Here is a 27315-nt window from a genome sequence, read left to right as displayed (position 1 = left end):
ACAGCTGCCCTTCCCCTCCCCCCCCCCCCACCCCTCCACCACCTGGAGCACCGTGTCTGGAGACGGCAGCATCACTCGCCCTGCTTCATGAGCCAGCAGGATGCGGCTGCGGTCCTCGCACTCTCCGAGCGCCTGCTCATAGCCGCGCACAAGGGCCAGGCCGACAATGTGGTCCAGCTGATCAACAAGGGCGCCAAAGTAGCCGTCACCAAGGTGAGTGAAACCGTCAGGCCTGTAGTCGCTGAGAGGTGATGTCAATAGTTACGTTTGTGTTTGGTCTGCATTTTTCTGAATCTTTCTGCTGTGTAGTCAAATGATCTTTATCACTGTATATATAATTTATAATCACTTATCAAAGCAATCAAAGAAATTCTCTCTGAAAGCATTTCTATCAGCATTTCTATCTATTGACAATTCATACAGCACTTTTGTTTTGAGTATCTGGAAGCTGGAAATGTTGCCTGTCATGTTTTCTCACTATGAACCACTTGGTTGATGGGTCGCTCTATTCTGACCTGTTGTGGTCTGCAGCTACAAAGTTTTGAACAGTCACATTTTTGCTGCTTTGGTGTTACCTCTCATAACGTTACATCATTTTGATAACTGCAACTCGCAAGCACTAATTAGGTAGCATTAATCCAAAATAAACAGAAAAATTACTTCAGCGCTTACCGTTGATAGACGCAACTGTTGTCCAAGTACCGTTTTTGAGACGTTTATTTCAAATTAAGAGAACTGGGAAGCTTTGAATGGCTGGAATCGACTTCTCGTCCATTTTGTACTCGTTAGGTGGAGATATTCATGAAACAAAAGCGGAAGAAGCGCGGAAATCTGATTGACTATTGACAGCCGATGATCGAGAAAAGTTCTGCTGACAAGCTTGTTGAGCGTCCACATGTTGGTCAAGTTTCCTGGTCGATCAGCTCTATAGGAGATGAATGGACTTCCTGTACCTCGTTGATGGTGTTGCTCACAGTGAGAACGCAGAGCCAGAACCAACTGCTTGGCCCAATTCGGCTCACAGGCTTTATTTTCCCCCGGCTCTGGCCTGGATTATAGTATGTTCTCTTGTTTCGTGTCTGTGTTGTCGGTGTCGTTTTACTTCCATTGTGTCACTGGTCTGCGTGACTCATGGATGTGGTCTGATGAAAACAACAGGGACAGTTAGCCTTCAGTTTGTGTTTGTTCAGGCGGCAGAATGGCCTGCTGGCCAGAGAGACCATCCTTTAACCGCAGCGTCACGGGTTTGATCCCCAGGAGGCCGTTTTTGTCCTGCTGAAGTGTTCTTGAGCAAGACGCTGAACCTGTTTAGTCACTGGAAATTGATCTGGATAAGAGAGTCGGCTAACACTGAACCATCTGCATCTCATACACAGATTAGACAGAAAACAGAGCATCAAAGGGAGCTGAACATAATTCCCAGCATGTTTCAAAACTATATCATGGGAAACAATTCCAACAAAGCTCCAGTCAGAGGAGTAAATCACAGCCAATGTATTTATCCCTCTACCTGCTCCAGGCTCTGATCCCTTTGGTGAAATATATTCTTGAATGTTTTTTCAGTATTTTTACCTCTTCACTAGACGTTTCTGCTGGATGGCTGCTGTAATTAGCTGGCTTACTCGTTCCTGCCACTGTCGATGTTGCTGCAATTCCTCGGTGGCTGATTTCACGTCAGAAAGTGCGATCAATTTAGTTGCAAATGCGAGTTGCTAAGATTTGATTTTCAGGGGGCAGAGGACATGTTCAGCTGTGTCGACAAATGATGATTTATTTTAGCATTATATGTTATTGTTTGGCGTTCGTTTCACGTCAGATGTCATACAATTTGGCCTGCCTCATTTCACCTAATAAAGGAAATCAGAATACTTACGTGACAAATAGACAAAAAGTGTTTAATCGACTCGTAGTGTCTGTTCTCACCTATATGATATGCCGATATGAAAATGTCATAGTACGATTATCTTGGCCAAAATTATCTCGATATACAATATTATCCCAATACTTATTAATACGATTAAAACTAGTACTGTAATATGCTTCAAGTTACTTAAAAGCTAAGTTATCACATCAATCGCAAGACATTTCTCTAAAACATGTTTTAATGTAAGACTCTAGAACTTATGTAAAATATTTATGTAAAATAGAGACTTTTTGCGTTTGTTATTCAGCCTCCCAACAAGTTCCCGGTGATCGCGGTCGTCACGGTAATAAAAATTCAGGGCGGTGTCATAACTGTTAATACCGGTTATTGTCCCATCCCTATTCTCACCCGTCCTCCTCTAACATCAAGTCACGGTTCTACATGAGCGCTCAGCCTAAATAGCACAAGGCAGCGTTACATCACATCCTGTGTATTGGCGACTGACCTTTCAGCCTCGGTGTGTTTGTGGGAGATGTGAGAGCGGACGGAAAGGGCTAAAGCGAGGCCACCAGGGACTCTGCGGGCCACTCTGACCGTGTGTGTGTGGATGTGTGTGTGTGTGTGTGTGTGTGTGGCTCTTGGAGAGAAAGCTCTGTCAGTGCGATCCATCTGGCTCAGCTGTGATACTGTTAAACATCTGGGTACACACACACACACACACACACACACACACACGCACACACCACGCTGTGCCAGCTTCTGTTCAGGGCTACACACAGCACAAAGCTGAAATGATTGGTTTAATTCACACTCAGTTGAATCAAATGCAACTTTCATTCATTCTCAGCTAATTCTTCATAGGTTTGATATGACATTTTCATACTGAAAAGTGTGTTTCGATTTTTTAGGAGAATGTGCTGCCTAAATTGATTGAACTGAGAATGAATTGAAAGCCAAATGTCACAACATACAGTCCAGCAGTGTGAAAAGAGTCAGCAGGGAGCTAAAGTGCGATCAATTTAGTTGCAAATGCCAATTGCTAAGATTTGACTTTCAGAGGGCAGAGAGCATGGAAGCTGTGTCAACAAATTATGATTTATTTTATCATTATATGTTATAATATTATATGTTATAATAATCATCATCATTATCATCATCGTCACGTCATGCACTTTTCAAAACAAAGTTACAAAGCGCTTCACAAACAAAATAAAGTTACAAACTGCTTCACTATCAAGAGAGATAAAAGAACAAAGGACAGAACAATAGATCAGTGAGGTAAAAGTAATAAAAAATATATAATAATAAAAAATAAAACACTAAAAAACAAAAAGGTAAGGTAAACAGATCCAACAACAAATGGAATAAAATAACAGGCGAGGGTGGCAACAGGGTTGAAAAATTAATGGAAGTCAAAAGTTATAAATGATTACTATTGATCTGTGTTTCTATTTTCCACATTGGGTGCTTCGAACTTTTTCCTGCATTTTTTGAGGTTGGGAAGTAAGAAAAAAGTAAATTTAGAGTTCAACCAATACGCTTACCTGTTTGGACTAATTGCCAAGGCAGCGTTACAACGGGACAGGTGTGATGTCATGATACTGTATCTGCTCTGTCAGAGGTGTGTGTGTTGGGAGACCCTCACAGCTCAGTCATGTGCTGCAGCAGCTGTGTGTGAACAGCCTGCCTCTGCTTCTGTGTGAAAGCGGTCGCTCTAGTGAAGATGAACCTGAGGTAATCGTGGCAGAATGTAGGTCAAGCCCGCAGATCTTCACATTGTTTATCTTTACGGGCGGCGATATGAAGCGTACCGATGAGTTATTGGCATTTTTCTCTGTCCGTCGTGAATTTATTTTCCCTAACGCAATAACAAGAGACCTTTGTGCCGCGTGCTTTATGGGGTTAGGGGAATTCGTTTAACCTTTGATGTTCAGGAAGCTAAATTCCCAGCTGTGTACGAAAACATTGGCATATTGTTTTTGAAATATGTCACTCTGAGTCAGGTATGTGAAATGCGAATGCCAATGCTGAATGCAGTTAACGGGTGAATGCCTTATATGTTACTCACTGTTGCGTGTGATGTGCTCCGGGTTTTTCCGCAGGGACAATAATACATATGGTATCATATTGTAACAGCTAGAGCAATATTACATCTGCTGCTGTTCGCTGTGATGATTTTGTTTCCGGTTGTATTTTTTTGCCACCGTGAAAGTTTAATAATCCAGGATCAGAAGAGAAATTCCTCTGCTTTGGATAGTTTTTTGGAAGGCTAATATGAAAGGGTCAAGTGTTGAATGGGTTGAGGCTGAGAGAGAGGAAAAAAGAGCAATAAAGATAAAGGTGGGTGGGGAGGGGGGAAGATGGGGTTTGTAATAAAGACTAGAGTGGGAGGAAGATGAGGGAGAGAACTGAAGAGGAGGAGGAGAGGTCAGATACAAAACTTATCATATATTGAGACATTTAATAATGATTAAAGGGGCAATAAGAAAGATTTTACTGCCCCATAGCACAAAATTATCATAATCTGCTTGGGGTTGATAAGTTTGGAACAAAAACTCCCTGCCCACAGGAGTTTCAAGACAATTCAAGACCTTGTTTGATGCTTGTACGGCTCTGCAGGCGGGAGATGTTAAGTGTCAACATCAAGGCACTGCTAATATATTTTACTGTGACATAAATTCTATAACCAGCTGTATACTGTAGTCTCTCTAGTCTATAAAACTTTACAACTAGCTGCCTAAGGGTACTAATTAACGAAATACAAAAAGTAATAGTATATGTCTGCAAATTAGAAAATAATCAAAAAACATGCATCATAACACAGACATAGATATTTACAGAGACAAGAATAATGCCTCATGGGGGAAAAAAATCATTATTTTACCTTTTTCCTTTTGCACTGCGGCTCCTGAAACCACAACACAGCCGTGTTGCTCTTCTTTTGATGCTCCCAAAATGTAACCAAGTTCAGAGCGATGCATCAAGGCAGTTTGATGCTCCTCCTGTGCGTAATATTATAAATCAAATATTATGAATCCAATAAAAGACAGTTAAACAAATCAAATACATTCACTCATAATGTATGTATTACGATTACATGTTATGCATCAAATACCACCTGAAAGGAACCTTTAACATTTTGATTTTTGGTAAGAAAGAACAAAAAAAACATAGAATTTCACAGAATTTCATTGAATTAATTTCAACTTCCTGAAATTCCAATTCAGGTCCAATTCTGTTTGCTGTTGGTTTTTTCAAATTCTAATTCCAATTCCTCAGCTGAATTGGAATTGACGAGTTCATTCATCCATCAAAGTGAATTCAACACTTTCAGATAGTTTTGAGCAGCCGCCTCAGAGCCATATCAGCTCTCTGAGTGGACAAACAACTCTTCAATCAACACTTGTCGACTCAAGATAACTGCCACTGAAAAATCAACACTTATCACTTATCAGATTTACCACTTAACACTGAAAAAGCTGCTATGCATCAGGTATCAAGTCCCTCCCCTAGCCCCCCCCCTCCCTCGCCAGACAACAGACTGTCCCGGCTGGCTGCTGTTTACCTGAGCCTGGCTGGTGGCGTCCCTCCAAGCCGCCGGGTCCTGTGTAACCCAACCCGCGGCCCGCATGAATGCCGAGCGGAGCGGAGCCGCGCCCAAAACGAAGACCGAACGCCCCCCTCGTCGAGATAATACCCCGGGTGTAATGCGGCTTGCGCTGCTGTGTGGGAATACACACTTGATCTGTAATTAAACTGTATTTACACAGTATAATTACAGATTAACAGAGATTGCCGGGCGAGAACTTTCTGTTTGAAGTCGTGATGATCGTGTTCACGCCGACATCCTGGTTTTGTCGTTCCTCCTTTATTTAGTTAAGCGGAGTTCATTATGTTGGATATAATGTTCAGGATGTCAGGATGTGTTGAGAGCACTTCACCAGATCCTGTCAACAACTATTCTAATTTCTCCTGGTTGCTGGAAGAAGGAATGTCCCGTTGTTTACATTCATCATCGTTTTTTCACCCTTACTTTCCATCACTACAGGAGACTAAACTTTGCCAAAGTTAAGTGAGCTTTGGTAGTGCCTTGGGTTGTGTAGCTTCCTCCATGATAAAACCCCAAAATCAGCAATTCTCTGTTATCTGTTGCTCCGCTAGAGGAGATTGGAGAATTGTGTTTTTTTTCTGTCTCCATTCACTGCCATACAGATCTGAAAATCACACTTCTAGCACGTAAACGAATGGGAACAAAGCAGATTCTGACAATACATAAAAAAAAGTAATCATTCTGCTTTCTTTATGTTATTAAAGCTTTCAGTTTGAGCTGGAGTGTAACATTGAAATTCTTCCAACTGGATTTTGGTGTTACACTTGTTGGTTTAATAACAAAAAGAAAGCGATTCACTTAAAAAAAAATCAACAGAATGATTCGTTTTTTTATATATTGTCAGAATTTGCTTTGTTCAGGTTTGTTCATGTGCTACAAGTGTGATTTTCAGACCTGTTCCTCCACACAATGGCAGTGAATGGAAAGAGGAAAACAACACAATTCTCCAATCTCCTCTACCGGAGCAACAGAAAACAGAGAGTCACCTATTTTGGGGTTTTATCACATCATGACCAGGAAGCTGCACAACCCAAGGAACTACCAAAGTTCAACATCCCTTTAAGGTTTTGCTCTTTGGCCCGCCCCGCTGATCCATGTGTCAGCTTGAGACCCGGAGGCTGCGGAGTTTATCCTCCGCCCCGGCTGACGCGAACAGCTGCGTGACATTCTTTTAAATCACAGATTAAGAGTTTGTTTGTTTACGGCCGACTCATTATCGAGATGGATTGTACGCCCGGGCCAGATTGCGCTCGGTCGTGCCGCGGCGAGCGATGCAGACCGGGACTTGTGTGTCTGACTCGCTCGAACGTCGTGATTCTGTCTGTTGTGCTACAGCGGAGGTGGGTTTCACTTTTGGGGGACTCCGGGGGTTGATCCGCCTCGTTCGGCCGGTTGAGTGTGTGTGTGTGTTTTTGTTTGTCCGCAGTATGGCAGAAGCCCCCTGCACTTGGCCGCCTACAAGGGCCACATTGAGGTGGTGCGCATCCTGCTCAAAGCCGGCTGCGACCTGGACATCCAAGATGACGTGAGTAGACTCATCCCTCTGTCAGCTGCGTCAACCTTTTCTTCTTCTTCCAGCTTCTGCAGTTGTGAGTCGACCGCTGCTCTTTTTGCCTTCGTTCCCGTTTCATTGGAGTCATTTTTCAAGCCCGCAACATTAGACTTCAGCTTTCTTCTTTGTTTTACACACAGCAGCGGGACATTTGCTCGAGGAGTTTTTGTATTTTCCTGAGTTTCTGTCCACAAAAAAAAAGTAATATAATGACTTCCAGTGGGCTCGAGTGGGACTCTTTTGACTGCCAGCTAGTGGGCTCGCCCTCGGGGTGCGAGTCCCCGACAGATAGTGGCCCGGATCTCTGGCGCTCCCAAATTGACTCGCTGTGGTCAGTGAGCTCCATAGCAGGCTGCGGTGCGTCCTCCGCGACCGGGGGGAGCGGGAGGTGCAGACTGAGGCAGGAGGAGGAGGAGGAGGAGGAGGAGGAGGAGGAGGAGGAGGAGGAGGGGAGAAGACAGAGGAAGAGGAGGGCTGGGAAAAAGCCTGGAGGATCAGGGAGAGTGAAGGAGGTTAGAGAAACCCTGCTCCTACTGAGCCGGTGGAAACGCCCCCAACCCCCCTTCTCCTTCCATCCTTCCTTCCTTCCTTCTCATCTTCCTTCCCCCGACCAAACTCCCACTCCTCCTGCCTCGGCGAAACTCTTATCTAGCATGGAATGACCTCTCCTCTCCTCCTCCTCCTCCTCCTGCTTCTCCTCTCTCTCAGTTCGCTCGTGGAAATCGCCGCTCGTTACTCTTTCTTCTAGCGTTCTCATGTCCGACCTGGCCTGCTAAATGTCACTCACCACTAATCTGCTGTCTAATCTGTCCGCAGGAATTCCATTTATGGCCGAGCATAAATGTGAGCTGGACTGAGTGCCTTGTTGCCTGGGAATGTATGCTCACTGCTTTGCACCCTTTATAAAAACCACAGCGGACTCTTGATAGTAGAGAAAAAGCCATTTGGGTTTCGACTGCTGTGGTTCATTTAACTGCTACGTTGAGTTCCCACAATAACATTATTGCCACTTGAGTCAGTAATAACCTTGAGCGTTGGGATGCGCGCTGTGCTTAACAAAAAAAAAAGAGCTTACTAAAACCTTGACTGTCAACATTTAAGTCTGTTTTGTCGTTTCCATTTTGCTGCTAACGTTGGGTGAAAATCTTGCATCTCCATAGCAACTTTTCAAGAATTGAGATGAAGTTTTTTCTGACTAGTGACACTGTATTTAAGCACATTGAATTTGCCTCATGTGTGAAATGTGCTATATAAATAAAGTTTGCCTTTCCTTGCCCATGTATTTTGGAAATTATACAGTGGGTGTTGAATGTGTTTCATGGACTCTAAGGTCATAAAAATTAACCAGGAAGGGCAAGAAAATTTTCAATCTCAGTACAAAAATTATGAAAAACACCAAATTTGGGGTTCCAAGATTTTCCCGCGACAGAATTGATGTTATGGATTGTTGTTGATTTAAACTTTGGTGCCATCCGTGTCTCGTCCTGTTGAAGAGTGGTTGTGGTTGTGTATAGTATGATCAGTGTTTTCTGTGTGTGTGTGTGTGTGTTGCTGTTGGCAGGGCGAGCAGACGGCGCTGCAGCGGGCCGCTGTGGTGGGAAACGGTGACGTTATCGCCGCTCTCATCCAGGAAGGGTGTGCACTGGACAGACAGGACAAGGTGTGTATCAAAAGACATGAAAACACACACATTAAAACACATAGACACACACCTGCAGTCACACATGCAATCACACACACACATACACACACAGAGACACACACAAGCACGCATGTACACAGAGCCTAACAGCAACAGTTCCATTACATTCACACACACATCCTCACACACACACACACACACACACACACACAGGCTAATGGCAGCTCTGTTACAGTCAATCACAGGAGCAGAGTGAATTTCAAAGCCATCATAACGGCAGCCTGCATTAAAGCCATTTGACGATCAGCAGGGAAAACAATGCGGCTCTAATCTGCTTAGCCTCATTCCACAGGAAAAATGGAGTAGTGTGTTTTTAAAGTCACAGTGAAATGAAAAATTCTCTCTTTTTTTTTACCTTGTTAGCTAGTTTTCCATGCCATAATATACATATATTTAACAATAATTTAATTTAATAATTTTCTTGTATTTTTATATCAAAATCCCATTACTTTTACTTCCTGGAAAACAGCATATTTTTAGTTTTTTAATTATTTTTAAGTTTTTTGCGGTGGCAGAAAGTCCAGCCGATCAGTTGCGGTCGATGTTAGTGTTGATGTTGTTGTTTGTCGTCCCAGGACGGCAACACTGCTCTCCATGAGGTGTCCTGGCACGGCTTCAGCCAGTCCGTCAAGCTGCTGGTGAAGGCCGGCGCCAACGTTCATGCCAAAAACAAGGTAATTCTGCAGCTTTGTGCACGACTTTGTACTGCAGCGGTGATTCAATTAGCGTGTTTGCTCCTGCGTGTACGCTGCATTCTGGGTAGCAGCCTCTAAGGTCTCATTCAGCCTGTTTGTTTGTGTCTCCCGTCCCAGTAGGAGCAATTAATCAGAAACCAGACAACTGTACTGCACAGCAAGAAATATCCATATTAACAGATCATTAAGTACGATATTGAGTCGTAAAATGTTGCTTTCCTTAAAACAAGTGGAAAAAATCAGCCCTTAGGGTGAGATAATAACAGTTTCACTTGTTTCATGAATTTTCTTGAAATGTAGTAATACTTTTAATACTTTTGAAATAAGGTGATCACTCCATTAGGAATCTTGATGGGAGAAAATGCTTGAAACATGCTGATTTGCATTGGAAACAAGTTAAATTATCTCTTTTGTTTTTCCCAGTTGTTTTGAGAAAGTAAGGTATTTCTGACCCTTCCAAAGTGTTGAGCACATTCAAGACGCCATCTTCAGTTCGAAAAGTAATAAATCAAATGGTTTATGTGTCAGCAGCAGCATTATGAGAGAGAGAGCAGCTATCCTACTCTCTCTCTCTCTCTCTGTTCCCCTTTTTCTTTCTCGCTCCCTCTCATTCTCCTTCTGTCTTCTTTATGTCTGTCTCTTTTCTCTCTTCTTCTCTCTCAGTCCTGTCTCCCTCGATCTTTCTTCTCCCTCTCTCCCTTTTTTGTGTCTCTCTCCCTTCGCTCTCTTCTGCTTGCCTCTCTCCTCTCTTCGTTTTGTCTCTCTTCTTTGGTTTTGTGTTTGTTTTTTTGTTTTCTGTTCATGGGTGGAGGCGGTGGAAACTAATTGGCCAGTTATCCTGATTTATTTACTGGTTTCTGAATGGATTTGTTAGCTGAAGAGGTTAAAGGAGTTTTTAAATTCAGTTCCCTCCTCCTCGTCTCTCTGCTTTCTCTCTCTTCTTGTATCTCTCTCCTCGTCTCCTTCTCTCTCTGTCCTTGTCTCTCTTCCTTCTTTCTTGTTCTTTTCTCTCCCATCTCACCCCTTTTTGTCTCTCTCCTTTCTTTCTTTTTATGTCTCTCTCATCTCTCTTATCTCTTTCTTCTTATCTCTGTCTTCTCTTTGTCCCTTCTCTCTCTCTCTCTCTCTCTCGTCTTGTCTCTCTAACTTCTCCCTCTGCTCTCTCTCTCTATTCAATTCAATTTGCTTTATTGGCATGAATGTCAGAGGAACAGTGTTGTCAAAGCTCAAAGCATCTAAATATAATTGAATAAAATAATACAAATAACAAGTACATAACAATATCTAACAGTAAAAAAACAAGAATCCTCAAACAAAATTAAATGAGATGACACTCTCTCTCTCTCTCTCTCCTCGTCTCCTCTCTCTGTCCTTGTCTCTCTTCCTTCCTTCTTGTTCTTTTCTCTCCCATCTCACCCCTTTTTGTCTCTCTCCTTTGTTTCTTTTTATGTCTCACTCATCTCTCTCATCTCTTTCTTCTTATCTCTGTCTCTGTCCCTTCTCTCTCTCTCTCTCTCTCTCTCTCTCTCTCTCTCTCTCTCTTTTGTCTTCTTGTCTCTCTCCCTTCTCCCTCTGCTCTGTCTCTCTATTTAATTCAATTTGCTTTATTGGCATGAATGTCAGAGGAACAGTGTTGTCAAAGCATCTAAATATAATTGAATAAAATAATACAAATAACTACATAACAGTAAACATCTAACAGTAAAAAAACATGAATCCTCATAAACAACATTAAATGAGGTCTCTCTCTCTCTCTCTCTGTCTCTCCCCCTCTCTCTCCCCCCTCTCTCTCTCTCTCTCTCTCCCTCCCTCCCCCTCTCTCTGTCTCTCCCTCTCTCTTTCTCTCTCCCTCCCTCTCTCTCTCTCTCTCTCTCTCTCCCTCCCTCTCCCTCTCTCTCTCTCTCCCTCCCTCTCTCTCTCTTTCTCCCTCCCTCTCTCTCTCTCTCAAAACAAAAAAACATGAATCCTCATAAACAACATTAAATGAGATGACTCTCTCTCCCTCCCTCCCTCTCTCTCTCTCCCCTCTCCCTCTCTCTCCCTCTCCCCCCTCTCTCTCTCTCTCTCACCTCTCTCTCTCTCTCTCGCCCTCCCTCTCTCCCTCTCTCTCTCTCTCTCCCTCTCCCTCTCTCTCTCTCTCTCCCTCCCTCTCTCTCTCTCTCTCTCTCTCTCTCTCTCTCTCTCTCTCTCTCTCTCTCTCTCTCTCTCTCTCTCTCTCTCTCTCTCTCTCTCTCTCTCTCTCTCTCTCTCTCTCTAGGCAGGGAACACGGCCCTCCACCTTGCGTGTCAGAACGGTCACGCTCAGAGCTCCAAGGTTTTGCTGCTGGGAGGCTCCAGGCCCGACAGCAAGAACCATGTAAGTCTCCAACAGGGCCAGAACTCATCAGATGGACGCAGACACAGTGCAGTTTTTTTTTTTTTAAATGCAGACACAACACATATTTTTTTTCTTGATGGTCTTAAAGGTGCCTCGTGTGGCATTTTTTAAACCTGCAGTAAGCGATATCAGACCTTATAACCAACCCTGAAACTAATGTGTGCTATGTGGAGATTTCATTGAGACATAATGATATAAACCAATATCCACACAGCAGCAGCTGTGTTGCTGTCTTCACCTCTTTTCTAAAGCTTGTTGTCAAATTCTGCTCCTGAATGAAACTCCTCCCGCTCCATTCAGTAGCTTTTCATTCTTTTAAAACTAGCTTGGCTCCTCGATGAAGCGAGCGAGTAAACTCAGTAAACTAGTACAGTAGTAAACTTGCTACCTGCCTCTTCACTTGTCATTGTGGGACATGTAACCTTCAGCAGGAGAAAAATATGTCAAAGCAAGACTAGTAACCGGCGACACTTCTCTGTAGGTGCGTTTACTTAGCTATTAGCCTTTATGCACAATGCTTTCCTAGGTTTGTCCTTAGTAGGCCGCCGTAGTGCAGCGGCTTTGCTGTGCTTTATTTACGAATGTGTTGTGGTTTCTGTCACCCGCTAGTGGTCCGAAAATTTCGCTTATTGCAGCTTTAAACATCAATATATCCTTGTCAAATTAATTGTACATTTCCCATAAACCCAGTTGCTTCCAAAGAGGATGCTGCTGTTTGTCCCCCTCCCCCTCCCCCTCCCCCTCCCCCTCCCCCTCCCTGGCGTCGCTCCGTTCATGTTTGTTTTCTCTTTTGCTTTTCTGAAGAAAGGATCAACATGCTGGAAGTCATTTTTCCATCGTCCTTTCCCTCCTTCCACCATCAACCGTTGCGAAAAAAAACTCTGAAAGCTTTAGCTCTGTTTGCTCTGGAAGAACAGACCTCTTCCTGTTTTGTGCCGTAAAGCGATCCAGCAGATTTCCCGCAAAATCCGACCCCTCACACAATGTAAAATGCAGAGTAGAGGCCGCAATCGTCTCAGTATTCAGTTTTAAAGTTGTATTTTTCTTAAAACAAGTGAAAAAATGCCCAGTGGGGTGAGACTGGCTTCCAATAAATTCTCTTGTCTTGACATTTTCTGGATCCTAGTAGAGTGATCTGCCTTATTCTGCCTTGTTTCAAGATATTAACACGTATTTCTAGAAAATAACAAGTGAAATTGCACTGGCAGAATCTCATGACAGAACATGAGACTAAATTATTTGTTAAATTGGACATTTTTTTGAAGTGGTGATGGCTCCTCCTGGATATATTTAATAATTTATATCACTTGTCAAGCATATTTTTCTATAGATAGTTATTTTTCAAACTAAAACCTAAGGCCTTTGCAGATTTTTTCATTTTTTTAATATTTCATGTCGTATTTTTCTTTGCTTTTATTATTTTCTTTGCCTTTGTACCTTCTGAAAGTTGCCATAACTTCATGTAAAATGCACTTTGAAAACAAACAAACAAACTTCTCTTCCTGCTCATCCACACACACTCACACACTCACCTGGCTGCCATTATCCGGCGGCTTTGAAATCCGGGATGACAGCCTCCTGTCTGCAGTGTAATGCTGCTACAGCGCTGTTTACATGGTGAAGGAGTCGCTTAATTATGAAACACTGCATGCTACATCTGCACTTCAAAGATAATCTCTACTCTCATAGGGAAACTGTTGTTACTCAGCACAGCACAAACGCAGCAGGAGGTCGCCGCTGTCCTCGAATGAACTTTGAGTGTCAGGTGCTTCGCCCATGTACTGGCTCTCACCGAGGACCCTTCACTATTTGAGTGTGACGATAGGTGTGGCAGGAAGATCACTGGTTAGAGGCACTGTCCTGTAACCAGCAGTTTACAGATTAGTTGTCTGCAGCAGCCAATTTGTCTGTCAACAGCCGTGTGTCTTGTGTCCTTGAGCAAGACACTGAAACCCCAACCGCTCATTTACTGTTAGATCAAGATCAAGATAAACTTTATTGTCCCCAAGGGCCTTTGACATGCATAGCTGCTACATAAAGAGACGGCAATAGACAAAACAAGAGTCAAGAGTTCAAGAGATCAAGAGATTCAAGAGTTTCACTGATAGGGGAAGAAAGTGAGTTTTCATAACGGTTTAATTTACATTGTGGAATTCTGCAGCATCTTCCTGAAGGGAGCAGAGTGCATGAGAGCAGTCTGAGATTATTTTCCAAGCCTGTTTAATATGATGCTCTGTTTTGAAGACTGTAGGGTGACGCCTCACACCCTTCGCCTTCACAGCTGTTTGCACCAGCCGGGGTATTTGAGACTTCGGGGCGATTTCAGGCTGAAATCCCGTAGTGAATAATGCTCTCAGTGCGCTAGATACTGTAAGAGCATCAGCTAAATGCCTAAAATGTAATTCTTTATTTAGGTGTTGGGTTTAAATTTTCATTGAAATGTTGAGTTTTTCACCATTTTACCATGAGTTCATTTTGGAAAAAAATCATTCCTCATTCAGTAGCATATAAAATATCCAGCCTGTAAAACTGTTTGTTAGCCAGTGATTTAAGTTTCCTCCTATCTTTTAAAAAGTACCGTCATTTGTTTTCATTTTGTGCTGTCGGGCATTTTCTAAGTTTAGGTGTCACATGTTTAAAATGGTGAATGCCTCATTTTGTATGTAGAATGTTGAATATAATGTTGTTTCCAGGTAGGGGACACGTGTCTGCATGTGGCGGCCCGCTACAACCATGTGGCTATGATCCGCACGCTGCTGGGAGCCTTCTGCTCCGTGTCGGAGAAGAACCTGGTGAGTCTCTGGACACGCGCCGCATACTGGATGTCTGTCTGTGGCTACTAGAGCGACTCTGGCATGTGATGGGCCATCATCTGGAAGTTCTTGTCAATGTTAAAATATCATATCTGGCTAGTAAAATGGTTAAAGAGACATGTGAATTTTTGGAATCCATCAGCCAATGGATATAATTGACACATATTGATGTAAAATTTCAATTGTAAATGTGACACATCTTATCCAAAGGGTCATGTTTTTACACGGCTCTAATTTGTTTTGTTGGCTCTTGTGTTTTCATGATGTATATTTTATTAATATCAACTATCTATAATTCATTTGTGTTTGTTTTGGCATTACTTTTGCAGTAACTCAGTCTGCATTATTAGAGCATCCGCTAAACACATAGAACGGAAATGTTCGTACAAGCACAACACCGTCTCGGACTTTGGAGGGCGTTCGGAGTCCGCTCTCACCGCCCTCTTTCTCTCTCTCCATCTCCATCTCCCTCTCCTGTTCCTCCCGCGTCTCGGCCAGGCTGGAGACACACCGCTACATGTGGCAGCCGCTCTGAATCACAAGAAAACAGTGCGTCTGCTGCTGGAGGCGGGGGCAGACAGCCGCATCTGCAACAATGTGAGCGCCCCGGGCTTCTTTCTACATCATTAATGCTCAGGAGCGGTCGTGCGCTCCCGCAGCTCCTCTTCATCACAAAGTCGGCACACATTTTCTGTTCTGTGACCAATCTCCTCTCCGGGGATTTTCATAACAACATACCATCCCTACTTTCTTCTCTCTGTTTAAAGCTGCACTAGGCTCCAAATGGCAGCAAGAGGTAACTGGTTGAAAATTGAACTTCAATACCAGAAATGATGCAACGTGATGTCAGTAAACTGCACACAGCAAGCTCATGTTTAGCGACCTGGCCGGTCTTGCGATGCTTTACACTAAAGGAGACTAAAGAGATGAGAGAGGAAAAGATCTAATGTCTAAACTCGCTGCTGTTTAGGAGACAATTTGTATTTCGCTCTTAAGTTTCAATTCATTGAAACGTCCTGAAGATTTCCCGCCAGTGTCCATACCTGATAACCTGACGCGCCAGATGGTTTGTTACACAGAACCATCTGGGAAGTCGTCCTTGGAAACTGTTTGGAAAAGGGCAGGCACTTTCAAAACATACTTGGCAGGTGATTGGATGAACCATCTGTCTATCACCGTCTGTCACGGGCTAACTTCAACCAATCAGATCAACGAACCGTATGACGTAGTAGGACAGCGCCGAAGAGGAAAGACAAATCTCAAGTGTCTCAATTAAGGGGGTGGGACACTCAATTAAGAGGGTGGGACAGTGACAGATAGGATGGCTGCATTTTTACATAAAAATCTTGCCTAGCGCAGCTTTAATCTCTTTGTCTGTCTGTCTGAGTGACTATCTGTCTGTCTGACCGCCTGTCTGTCTGTCTGTCTGTCTGTCTGAGTGACTATCTGTCTGTCTGACCGCCTGTCTGCCTGTCTGTCTGTCTGTCTGTCTGTCTGAGTGACTATCTGTCTGTCTGACCGCCTGTCTGCCTGTCTGTCTGTCTGTCTGTCTGACCGCCTGTCTGTCTGTCTGTCTGTCTGTCTGTCTGACCGCCTGTCTGTCTGTCTGTCTGTCTGTCTGTCTGACCGCCTGTCTGTCTGTCTGACCGCCTGTCTGTCTGTCTGACCGCCTGTCTGTCTGTCTGACCGCCTGTCTGTCTGTCTGACCGCCTGTCTGTCCGTCTGTCTGTCTGTCTGTCTGTCTGACCGCCTGTCTGTCTGTCTGTCTCTGCAGGCAGGCCAGACAGCGTTGGACCAGGCCAGAGATCACAACAACCCAGATGTGGCTCTGCTCCTGACCAAAGCCCCCCAGGTGAGACCAGAAACCCCCAGCCTGACCAGAACAGGCAGCACTGAACTATATACAGTTCTTATACTGTAGCTCATAGCGTTGTGTTGCACTTGATAGTTACAAGGCTGCTTGTGATAATGGGATTTGCAAATGTTGATTTATTCCTGTGTTGCGTTTATTCTAAGTAGCTCTAGTTACGCTAAAATATCTAAAATGTCATTGAATAGTTTTGTTCCAAATTGAGATACATGCCATAAAAAAAAAGTGAACACCCAGTCTTGCCAAATGATTGATAGCAAACATTTTAAAACAAATTATGGTATTTTTTAAAGAACTGCAGGTAATTCAAGTAATTGATTGGCGAAATGATCACATTTCTGTTATCTATATTTCAAAGATATTGGATGATCAGGTAATTTTTTTGCTTCAGAAAACATGCATAGTGTTTTGGAACAGAACTCAAACTCAAATGTTGATTTATGTTTTTTTATTGTATTTATTGTAAGAAACTCAGCTAAATGATAAATTCCTAAAATGTAAATTATAAATCATAAATCCTGTTTAAAATTTGACCACCTCATTCACCCGGTTACATAACTCTACATTACACTACAGGGACAGACTGTCTTTTATACCTCTAATCTAAAGAGGTTGTGATGATCGCTTGATCTAAAGATCAAGCGATCATCACAATGCTAATCTGACATCATTCCTTTAGTCTGGCAGTAAAAGTGTTTCTGCTGCTTTACTAGAATAGAACAAGTACAGACAGAAAGCTCTTCCAAGAAGTAGACACTTGAGAATGGGAAGGGAAAGTAAAGGCCGCACTTTAAATCAAATTAAACTGACTTATAACTCATTTTTAATGAAATGTCACAGCACACTAGTGCATAATACATAACAAACAAGTAGCGGGAATGCTAACTACAATCATAGGACAGTAACAGAACATGTAATGGATTTCCCAGAATAAATACTTGTGGGAACGGGGAGGCGGTCACAGACAGGTCGTTACAGGACACGGGCTTTTCATTTATCTACACGTTAAATTCACAAACATATGGTAGAAGGTTGTATTTATATCTGGGCAAAGTCACATGTTTCAACGTTAAGACCTAGAAACCTTTGGTAACAGAAAGCAGGGTTCAGTAAAATTAGATTGGCTGTATAATGAAGAGATTTTTTTATTAGACACAAGCATTTATTTATTGAAGTGTAAAGATCTCCCAGGCTACAATAAGAAAACAGGTTACTATTTGAGACAAGGAGGTTGTTATTATTAGAGGTTTTATGGTAGAAGGTAGATGATATGAACTCATAAAATCATGGCTAACACCAGGACGTCCCGGTATTTTGTCCAAATTCTTGGGGTGGGGGTTGATTAAAAGTTACCGGCTTAGTTTTGCTTTATTCCTGGAGTGAAAATGGACGCCAAACGTGTGAGTTTTGTCATCTCAAATGCTCAGGCTGGTACTTCAGGTGTTTTGCATGTCAGCTATGCAGGTGCAAGGCAGTGTTATATTGGTAAGGTAAGAGAAGGAAGTCAGTTCCATGTGTACATGTGCATATACAAACAGTATATGTCTGTATTGTGTGTGTGTATGTGCATGTGTGTGTGCAGTCGGCGTGCATTTGCATTGACTGCGACCTGTTTTTGTGCTGCATACATGAACTGAATTTAACTTCGGGGATCAATAATCTGCGGTCTAATTTAACGGAATCGTGTATCCCGATTGTAGTTTTCCTGTTTGATCTGTTTCTTTGTCTGAATGTTTGAATAGTATTATTATTTTTTGAATATTTAGGTGCAGAGCTTCTCGCGTGGCCGGAGTGTGAGGAAGAGAAGAGACAAGCTGAAGGCGGAGGGCAGAGCGCAGTCGGTGCCCAGGGATGAGATGCTGCCCTGTAAGGTACAGGACTGGACGACTGCAGAAACCCGTTACAGACACTTCTCTTTTGTTCTGATGATACTGTCAATAATAGTGTAAATAGTTTGAGTGATGGCAGCACGTAGTGACCATGTGAACTCCTACCAGATGTATAGCAGGAGATAATAATGGGTTAAGTTCTTGGCATCTTTGATCCAGTTAGAGACGCTGAAGCAGAAATAGTTTTCAGTCGTTTGTTTTGCTTGTCATTTTTGTATCATTTCTTTACTTTGGTTTTGATTGTTCTAATGGAATTTTCCTTGATCCTTTGATTTATTCAAAGGCATCTTTTGTTTTATTTGAACTTCAAAAAAAAATCAAAACAGCACATTAGTTTTAAGATTCATAATTCCCCATTTTCATCTATTCCCGTGCAATACACTGCCTACTGCCTTTGAGTCCAACAGGAATCATTAAACTGTGCGTAAATCTGAATGTATAAAAGAGTAGAAGCATGTTGGACATGTCTACTGGTATCTGAGTGGCTATTGGAAACCTTTAGAAATAAGCCACAATAGCCCCTGTGTCCACCGGACTCCTCTTTTCAGCCAGCAGCACTAAATAGATGTTTGTGGGAAGCGTAAGACGTGGCTTCTGTTGTTGCTAAGCGACTTGAAAACCTGCTTGTAGCGTGGTGCTCTTTTGACAAAAGTTTGAATATTGAGCTCTGTGGGCTGACCGCTCTGTCCTCTCCTCTTCCTTTCCTGCAGGACAGTGCGTCCGCTGCGGATGACACCCACAGCAGTGACCGAGTCGCCTGCAAACACACGGAGCTGACCGAGTCGAACACCAGGAGGGGAAAGAACCGGAAGCAGAAGGAAAAGGTAAGTTCCTGAAGTCCGCCTCGCTTACAACAACATACTGTAGGGCTGGGCGTTAACTTAAGGAGAGAGAAGGGAGGTGGCTGAAGATCTGGTACAGGAGAAGGGAGTAAGTGACAGTCCCTCCACCTATAACTATTATTGAGGTGTCTTTGAGCAAGGCACTTAAGCCCCAAAGCTGCTCAAAAGGAGCTACTCTGCAGTTCAGTTGTGAATGTGTATATATATAAAATTTCCAAAACATATGTGCTCAGCAAACATTCTCTAGATAAATAAGGTTAAAAAAAAGTACTGAACAGTCACATGTATAGTACAAAAGAGATCTGGTCTTGCTGTTGCAGCCGTCTTTGTCCGACCCCCTTCGCCGCAGAGAGACCAAGCACAGCGAAGCGGCTCACAAGAGGAAAGGCAAACTGCGAGGCTCCTCCCCTCACAAGCCCATCCCTCCGCACAACTACAAAGCCTACCAGCTCTACACGCTGTACCGCGGCAAGGATGGGAAGATCATGCAGGTGGGTGCGCTCGCTGGCTGCCTGTTGGGCCAGGGGTTTTCCTGCGTGTGAGACTGTTAGGCAGCCCGCCTGAGTCAGTATTGTTTCAGACCAGCTAAAGGAAAACAGCATGTTGGAGTCAAGTGTCGTCCACTGCCGATATGACGCGGGTTCCTCCCCGACTACAGCGATATAAAAATCTGTAAAACCTGCGACAGAATTTAATTTTTCTTTGCCTGTTTTATTTATTCATTTAGGTGTTCAATTCTGTTTTTTGTAAATTAATTCTTCATGTAAAGGCCTGATGTATCCCAGAGTTTCCCCTACAGTTGAAAAGGTGCAATGGAAGAAAATGGTCAAATTTTAAGATATTGAATATCAGTTCAGAATATCAGCACAAAATATTGGCACAAAATATCGTCTATCGGCAACTACAGTCCAAAAATATCAGTCAAACCCTAACATACATATAGTCTATTGTCTATTGTATATCTTACACTGAATGCGAGGTCCTGAATCAGGTGTGTCAGTATACACTGTGTTACTATGTTATTATGATTATGTTCCTCAACCAGTGTCACCAAGACAAATTGCTTTACATTCACTGTCACTGCAAGGTGTGGATACTGTCCCATACCTGTTGGATGCCCCTTATGGCTGCAGCACAGTACTAGAAAAAAAACAAACTGTACCTGAAGTTCCAGTTTGACCCGATCGTGAGTTGATCTTTGCCGTCTTTCCTGTCGGCGCTGCAGGCTCCTCTGAACGGCTGCCGCTGTGAGCCGCTCATCAGCAAACTGGAGAACCAGCTGGAGGCCACCAAGGAGGAGATGAAGACCGAGATCCACACTGTCCAAGACCTGATGAACAACAAGATGGGCCAGCTGGACCGCAAGAACAAACATCAGGTACCACACACACACACACACACACACACACACACAGATACAAGCTCAGTTGAGCATCTTGGACTGCGATCACATCTACAGTTTGGTTTCTTTGATCCCAACCGTAGTGGAACAGTTTGCTTTGTTGCATTCTTGCGTTTGTTCGTTCACACAGCTCAATTACAAATGAACCAGGGCTTGTAAACAAAAGTCACATGGACTCACAAGTAGCTTGTTTATTGGACAGAGTTTTGGTGACCTGTCATCCTGCCAGGTTGGAGATTTTGGCGGCAAGAAGGAGTTGAAACAAATCTGATTCCAGTCCCTCTAACTTCAGCCAAGCATGAAGGACTTGACTGCGCTTTTTTCACATAATCCACCTTCTCTGGTGTTCATACCATTTAAGAACACATGGAGAAATAGCTGAATATGAGCATCAGTCCAGACTGCGGTTTGCCCTCGGTTCAGTTTGTTATGCTAGGCTGCTGGCTATCAGATGTCAACATCCGTCTCCTTATACCCATAATGCCTTGCATTTTGCAGTCGTTTCCTGTAGCTGGTTTGGATTATGTTCTCACTCCTAACGACCCATACTGCAGTTCACTTGTGAGACTAGACTTGAATCGTTCTCACCCGGCCAAGCAAACCAAACTGAAGGAGTAAATTCTCCAGAGTTTGATTAAACCGCTCCAAACATGCTCGCTGTGAACGCACCCTTAATCTCTGAGCCTCACATCAAGTGCAGACGGCGTCCACAAAAGCCTTCTCATTGTGGCGCTGTGTAGCCGAGTGGGAACAACACGGCTCTAACACAGCAGCAGAGGCTCTAACACAGCAGCAGAGGCTCTAACACAGCAGCAGAGGCTCTAACACAACAGCAGAGGCTCTAACACAACAGCAGAGGTTAGGGGTTCTAGTCTCTGTGTAGTTCAGTGGGTGGAGCGTTACACCAGCAGCGCCTAGGCTTTGGGTTCCACTCCCACTGGAGCCACCCCGCATGAATAATACATGCGCTCATGGTACTGTAAGGCGCTTTGGGTAAAAGCGTCTTATCAGATTGCACGCACACGTTCACGCAGACACTCTGATGTATTACTCCCCGCCTGGGAAGATGGAACGCTGGATATGGGCATGAATGCGTAATCGATGAGATCAAAACAGCGCAAACTGAATCTGGGCCTCCCACACCTGCAGGACATACAGAAACGGGGGGTGCGCAAGCCCAAAAGAGTCCAACAGCAGCTAAATGCAAGAGGAGCTCATACTCACCGGTGGAGGAAAAAAAACTCTTCAATCCGAGACATCAGAATACAAAAAGATCACGTTTATTCTACATCCGAACAACAAAATGCCATGTGATGTGCTGGGGTGAAAACAGTGAAAAACGTGCAAAACGTGTTTTCCAGTTACTCCATCATCAGTGCAAAAGACCCATTATAAAGACTTGCACCTATATATAGAGAACAGAGACGTCAGATAGGTCACAACAACTGTAGACAATCACTGTAAGACATGGATAATCAAATAACCATGCATGGATGAGCAGCCTTTTAAATCTGTCTACACATATATACATACATACACACATTTAAAATATTTATTTATGTCCACATAAATACAAGCATACAAAGGACATAAACACTATTAATGCAGTCAGATATTGAGTCAGTCAGTTACATAAGTGCCTGATTGGCAGCCACATTGTTGCAGACACACAGGATGAAAACAGTGGCAGGTCGAGGGATAATAGACAGAATCCACTTCAAGGGTATAAAAAGCAACGCCTTCTCCATATTGAGCGGCTACCAATGATAGCAGATACTGAACAATACCTCGCTAACTGCTTGGCCCTTCTCTTAGGGAGACCAGCCATCTGAAGGCCCCTCACAACTAGCTTGTGCACATGACCCAGGCTGCCAAATATGAAAACTAAAAGTTTACACTTGTAGCCTAGCTGTGAAATGGTCTGCTCCAGCTGTTGATATTTCAGCATCTTAGTTAGAAAGGCTTCCTCTAGGCTGTAGTCAAAAGTACAGCCGACCTCTAGAACGAACACCTCTCTAAGATTTTCATTGACAACAACAACATCGGGGGTGTTAGCTGTAATATTAGAGAACACTTCTGAATCCTCACTACACAGACTGAACATGCTCGGCTTCACAGCAGAATGCTTATAAAGCATTATAGGAGACCTGAAAATAGATGTGATTGTGCTACACACAAATATTTACATACACACACATACAAATACTATCATAAAGCTGCATATAACATCAATACAAACAGCTGTTGGAACAAACATTTTTGTATTCCAATAATGCAGGTTGAAGAGTTTTTTTCTTCCTTCGGTGAGTGTGAGCTCCTCTTGCATCTAGTTGCATAACGGATGAGAAAATGAGAAACCCTTCAATTGAGTGTGTATAAATATACATAATAATAATAAAATGAAATTGTAGGAAATGTTGCAGTAAACAGCAAAATAAAACTGAGCTTCTTTGGTTACTGTTGAACCGACTTGTGGTTCTGCCGTCAGATCCGGGCTCTTGACAAGATGACAGTGGAGAGAGTTTCGGCGGAGAGGACCGAGTGTCTGCACAGGATCGACCAGCGGGCCGTGCAGGAGCGACTGGAAGGGGAGAAGAGACAGGTAATACTAACTCTGCACCAGGCTCCACACCAGGTGAGGTGCACTTAACCCGGTTTAGAAAAGGCTCAGGGATTTGAACATTTGACACGCATTAAGGTTTGTTCCAAGACAGAGACTGAGCCTGGAAATGGTTATTTTCATAAGCCAGAAATCTCAGCGTCTGGCAAAGGGAAACTGGAGTGAAACGGACTAATTTCATGTATATTGATTGTTGTATTGAATACTAGTGTGAAATGGACCGTATTATGAGTTGAAATGTGTTGGGGACACTGGAGTGAAACGGACTATTTCATATATTCTGATTGTCAGGAGCTTGTCTTGTCTGTGTGTGTGTTTTAGTCTTTGTCCTGTCTATTTTGTAATGTTATGTGTTATGATGTAAGTGTAATGGTTGCATTGTCACTATATAAAGTCTGTTTTGTGGACCCCAGGAAGAATAGCTGCTGCAATGTTGTAGCTAATGGGGATCTTAATAAACTAAACTAAACTAAAGTAATAGTTGAGTCACTCATTGGTATTATTGGTATTGATCAACAACCCTATCAACCTCTGGTCATTTTGTGCTATGGGACAGTACAAATCTTATTTATTGCACCTTTGAAAACATGTCCTGACATAAATTTAACTTGGAAGTTTTTCTTCACCAAACTTTTTCACACTGCAGGGTTACAGCTCAGTTCATTGTTTTATGTGAGGAATACTAACGAGACATTTTAGAGAAAAATGCCATGAGAAATATGCAAACTTTTTTACCATATTGTGTGAAGTTTGAAGAAAAATAGGCAAATAAATTCAAAATGTCAAGGTATCCCTTTAAGTTTAGTCACTGATTGTGGATGCACAATAAATGTGACATGAACTCATTTAACTAACAGATACTAATAAACAAAGAACAGATAATGGGGCAGTTCCATTAACTTTTCTCATGGCACTAAACCCCTCTGTGTTTTCCTGTCCTTTAAGCAGGCGTCCATGGTCAACGAGCTGAAGAGCTGGTGCCTGGCCAAGCTGCAGAACATCGAGGTTCGCTTCGCGGGGGAGCCGCGCGGCGCCAAGCTGCAGCGCTCGTCCTCGGCGACGGAGGGGCTGGACGAAGCCGACGAGGCCGGGCTCGCCGCGCTGCCCGCCGGCGAGGGGGGCGGCTCCCGGTGCCTGGAGCTCCGCGACAGCCCCGCTCCGCCGGACCGCGCCCAGGCGGAGCCCGGCCCGGCAGAGGGCGGCTCCGCCAACCACTACTTCGTGGTTCATGTTGAAAGCTCTCCGGGTATGAGAAACGGCTCAGTAAACCGGCAGGGATCTACATTTCAGACGCTCCTCACGCACAGCCAGACACACGCTCACAGCGAGAATGGACTCATTCTGGGCATATACAGGCTTATGTAACTAAACATTGCATAATCTTAAGTATATTATGCTTCTGTCGTGACCTTTTAGGAAGTAAATAACAGACTGCCGGAGCCAAACATTATCAGTGAAATGTTTACACAAGTTGCCTGCGGTGTGCTTTCTATTATTCATGATTGCAGAGTTTATATTGCATATCAATTAGCAGGGTGGCTTGAATAATCGAGAATAATTAAGTGTGAGCTCTTCTGTTTAGTGATTACTGTGTAATTATATGTGCTCAATAAATCCCTCTTGCACATTCAACAGATGGTGATAAGCCTCATAACGCAGAAATCACATCTCCGGCTATAGCCAAGTGCCCCTTATCGTCTACCCAAGTGGTGCGGCCCAAGGAGCGCTCGCTGATCTCTACCGACACCCGGAGGAAGAACCTGGAACTGCCGGACATGGACATCATAGAGTGCGGGCCGAGCAGGAGCGGATGCCACAGGGCCAGCAGCCTCTCCCCTGCGACCGAGCGCCGCTGCAGCAGCAGGAACGATCACAGGGACCGGGACCGAGAGCGAGAGCGCGGCCGGGACAGGGGGAAGCACCACAAGAGGCACTCCCAGGGCAGGACTAAGTCCAGAGGGGCCGCAGGGGCCGCGGGGCAGGCGGGGGGTAGGACTCAGACTCTGGAGGTGTTCGGGGACCAGCCCAACGAGCCCTCCTTCGCGCAGGAGAGGGACAACATGCACGCTCTGGAGGTGACCCAGTATTTCTTCGAGGCGGTGTCGACGCAGATGGAGCGCTGGTACGAGAGGAAGATCCAGGAGGCTCGCTGGCAGGCCGACCAGAGGGCCCAGGCAGACCGGGCCGCCCTGATGGAGAGGATCACCTACCTGGAGGACGAGCTACGCATGCTGAGGACTAGCAGACACGATCACTGCTAACACTCGGTCACACGCCATAGTCGTAGTTTCAGACCTAGACTGGATGAACAGCCAGAATCCACACAGAACTTGATTTTACCCTCTTTAAACAGCCATGAGAACATCTGGATCTGTGCCATAAAGGTGTAAACGTCAGATTTTCTTCTTCTTAGGTGAATGCATTCATACATATAGGCTACTGAATTCATTATTTTCAGTCCTATAGGCCTTGGATCTACTGAATCATGCACAAAACTGTAGGTATTCCATTATTACAGCTGCTTAAAACCCGGCTTTTCTGATCGACACTTAACAAAAAGAAATCCACCTTTTCAGCTAAGCTCAACATTAAAAACTTATCTCTGACATGAGTAATAAATCACTGACCTGTTAATCGTCATGTTAGCACTGGCATGTTAATTCTAGATGTGTAAATACAATAGTGGTAAGGGCAGCTCTTGTGCACTGTGTTGTAAATAAACCAGTAGATGTAAAGCTAGATGTTTAAAATGGATCTATTGTGCCATTTACAGTAGGATAGGAGCAGTATGTCACAGGAAAGGGCATTAACACTGGTGTACACATACAAATACCAAGATACACACACACAAATTCACCCAACCATACTCTAAATATGGATATATGCGTTATGTAATCTCTCAATGTGCATTTTATGTGCTACCAAGAATGAACACAGAAACTTCCATGTGAAACATTTACATATATCGGGCACAGTAACTGCAAAAAAAATATTTTGAAGTCAGCCATGTTGGAGAATATAACAGCATAATAAGCTTTTTTATTGTTATCTGCATGCTGGAATTCAGCCTTGTGACTTAAAAGGGCAACCTTATGTGAATGTGGCCAAACTGACACTGTATTTAAGCCCCCATATTGATGTTTTTTTTTTTTGTGTATCAATTTTTTATTTTCCTCGGAGGGTAGGAATCAATAATACAAGCGCAAGCAAATCCCTTCACAGCCTCAGAATACATTTTTAATTCCGCTGTCATATTTTTCAGTCACAGTTACATCAAGAGCTCATCTGATCTCACCCATCCATCCTTCCTCTGACATCCAAGCCAGGTTTTCTACAGGTGCTAACAGTAGTTTAATATCCCAGTGGATAGTTACATCAGCTCCTGTGTATTGTTGGTAAATGTGAGTGGAATAAAATGTTAACATTCCACTGAAATAAACGGCAGTAAAAGGCAACTCCACTCTGCTTATAGATTGGGCTTTTGACAGAAAAAGTCAAAAATAAACAAATTCTATAATGTTAAGCATGTGCACACTTCAAGAAGCAGCATTACCCAGTTAGCCAGGTAATGAGACCTTAATGACTTAACCGGATTTGACGTTCAGTGTGTGTGTGTGTGCTGACAGTGGCAGGGCGATACGGCCCAGACAACCGTCTATTTAAACCATATCACTTAATAGCTGAACATTATTTGCATCAAGTGCGAATATCACAATATGTGTAATGACAGTGGGGTCTGTAACTATGTAAAATGTGTCTGTGTACTGGGTCTAAATCGCATTTTTTTCCAATTCTGAAATTCTTCAAGACATGGAAATAAGCAATTTTATATTCCATACTTTCCAAACAGATAACTGAAACAGATTCCCTCTATATACGTCTTGATGTGCGTCTAAAGTGATGATCTTTCACTACAAACAAACACTAAACGAGCCATTCCATGATTATTTTAAGGTCATTTGACAAATAATCTAGTTTCCCAGAATTCCCCCCCTCTCCCCCGCCACCATCTTCTTCACTTCAGCTGTGGGAAGACAATCGTGACGCCTGTTCCCAAGTCAGAAAAATCAACTGTCAAG

At 43.5% G+C, this 27315-nt stretch overlaps 1 protein-coding gene across 2 annotated transcripts; it reads left to right on the top strand.

Moving 5' to 3' along the window:
- Positions 1–87: 87 nt before the first annotated feature.
- Positions 88–26098, top strand: ankrd6b (ankyrin repeat domain 6b). Of its 2 annotated transcripts, none has more exons than XM_078289879.1 (15): positions 88–213; positions 6901–6999; positions 8588–8686; positions 9304–9402; positions 11681–11779; positions 14494–14592; positions 15112–15210; positions 16388–16465; positions 18250–18354; positions 19083–19196; positions 19535–19705; positions 20440–20592; positions 23105–23218; positions 24185–24482; positions 24872–26098. In XM_078289879.1, the coding sequence occupies exons 1-15, from the start codon at positions 88–90 to the stop codon at positions 25495–25497; spliced, it is 2379 nt and encodes a 792-aa protein (XP_078146005.1). In that variant the 3' UTR covers positions 25498–26098. The 2 variants fall into 2 exon arrangements, with proteins under 2 accessions (XP_078146005.1, XP_078146004.1); XM_078289878.1 differs by having other exon boundaries at positions 24182–24482.
- Positions 26099–27315: the final 1217 nt, after the last annotated feature.

This window comes from Centroberyx gerrardi, chromosome 18 (assembly GCF_048128805.1).
Source record: "Centroberyx gerrardi isolate f3 chromosome 18, fCenGer3.hap1.cur.20231027, whole genome shotgun sequence".
In the NCBI taxonomy this organism is placed as follows: Eukaryota; Metazoa; Chordata; class Actinopteri; order Beryciformes; family Berycidae; genus Centroberyx; species Centroberyx gerrardi.
This window is presented reverse-complemented; position numbering and strand designations above follow the sequence as displayed.

What these genes read in the sequence shown, in the direction of transcription:
- ankrd6b (XM_078289878.1), top strand. Translation starts at nt 88, where the DNA reads ATGAGCCAGCAGGATGCGGCTGCGGTCCTCGCACTCTCCGAGCGCCTG. An exon ending in ACGTTCATGCCAAAAACAAG is followed by an intron (nt 9,403 to 11,680) that starts GTAATTCTGCAG and finishes CTCTCTCTCTAG; the next exon opens with GCAGGGAACACGGCCCTCCA. An exon ending in GGCCCGACAGCAAGAACCAT is followed by an intron (nt 11,780 to 14,493) that starts GTAAGTCTCCAA and finishes TGTTGTTTCCAG; the next exon opens with GTAGGGGACACGTGTCTGCA.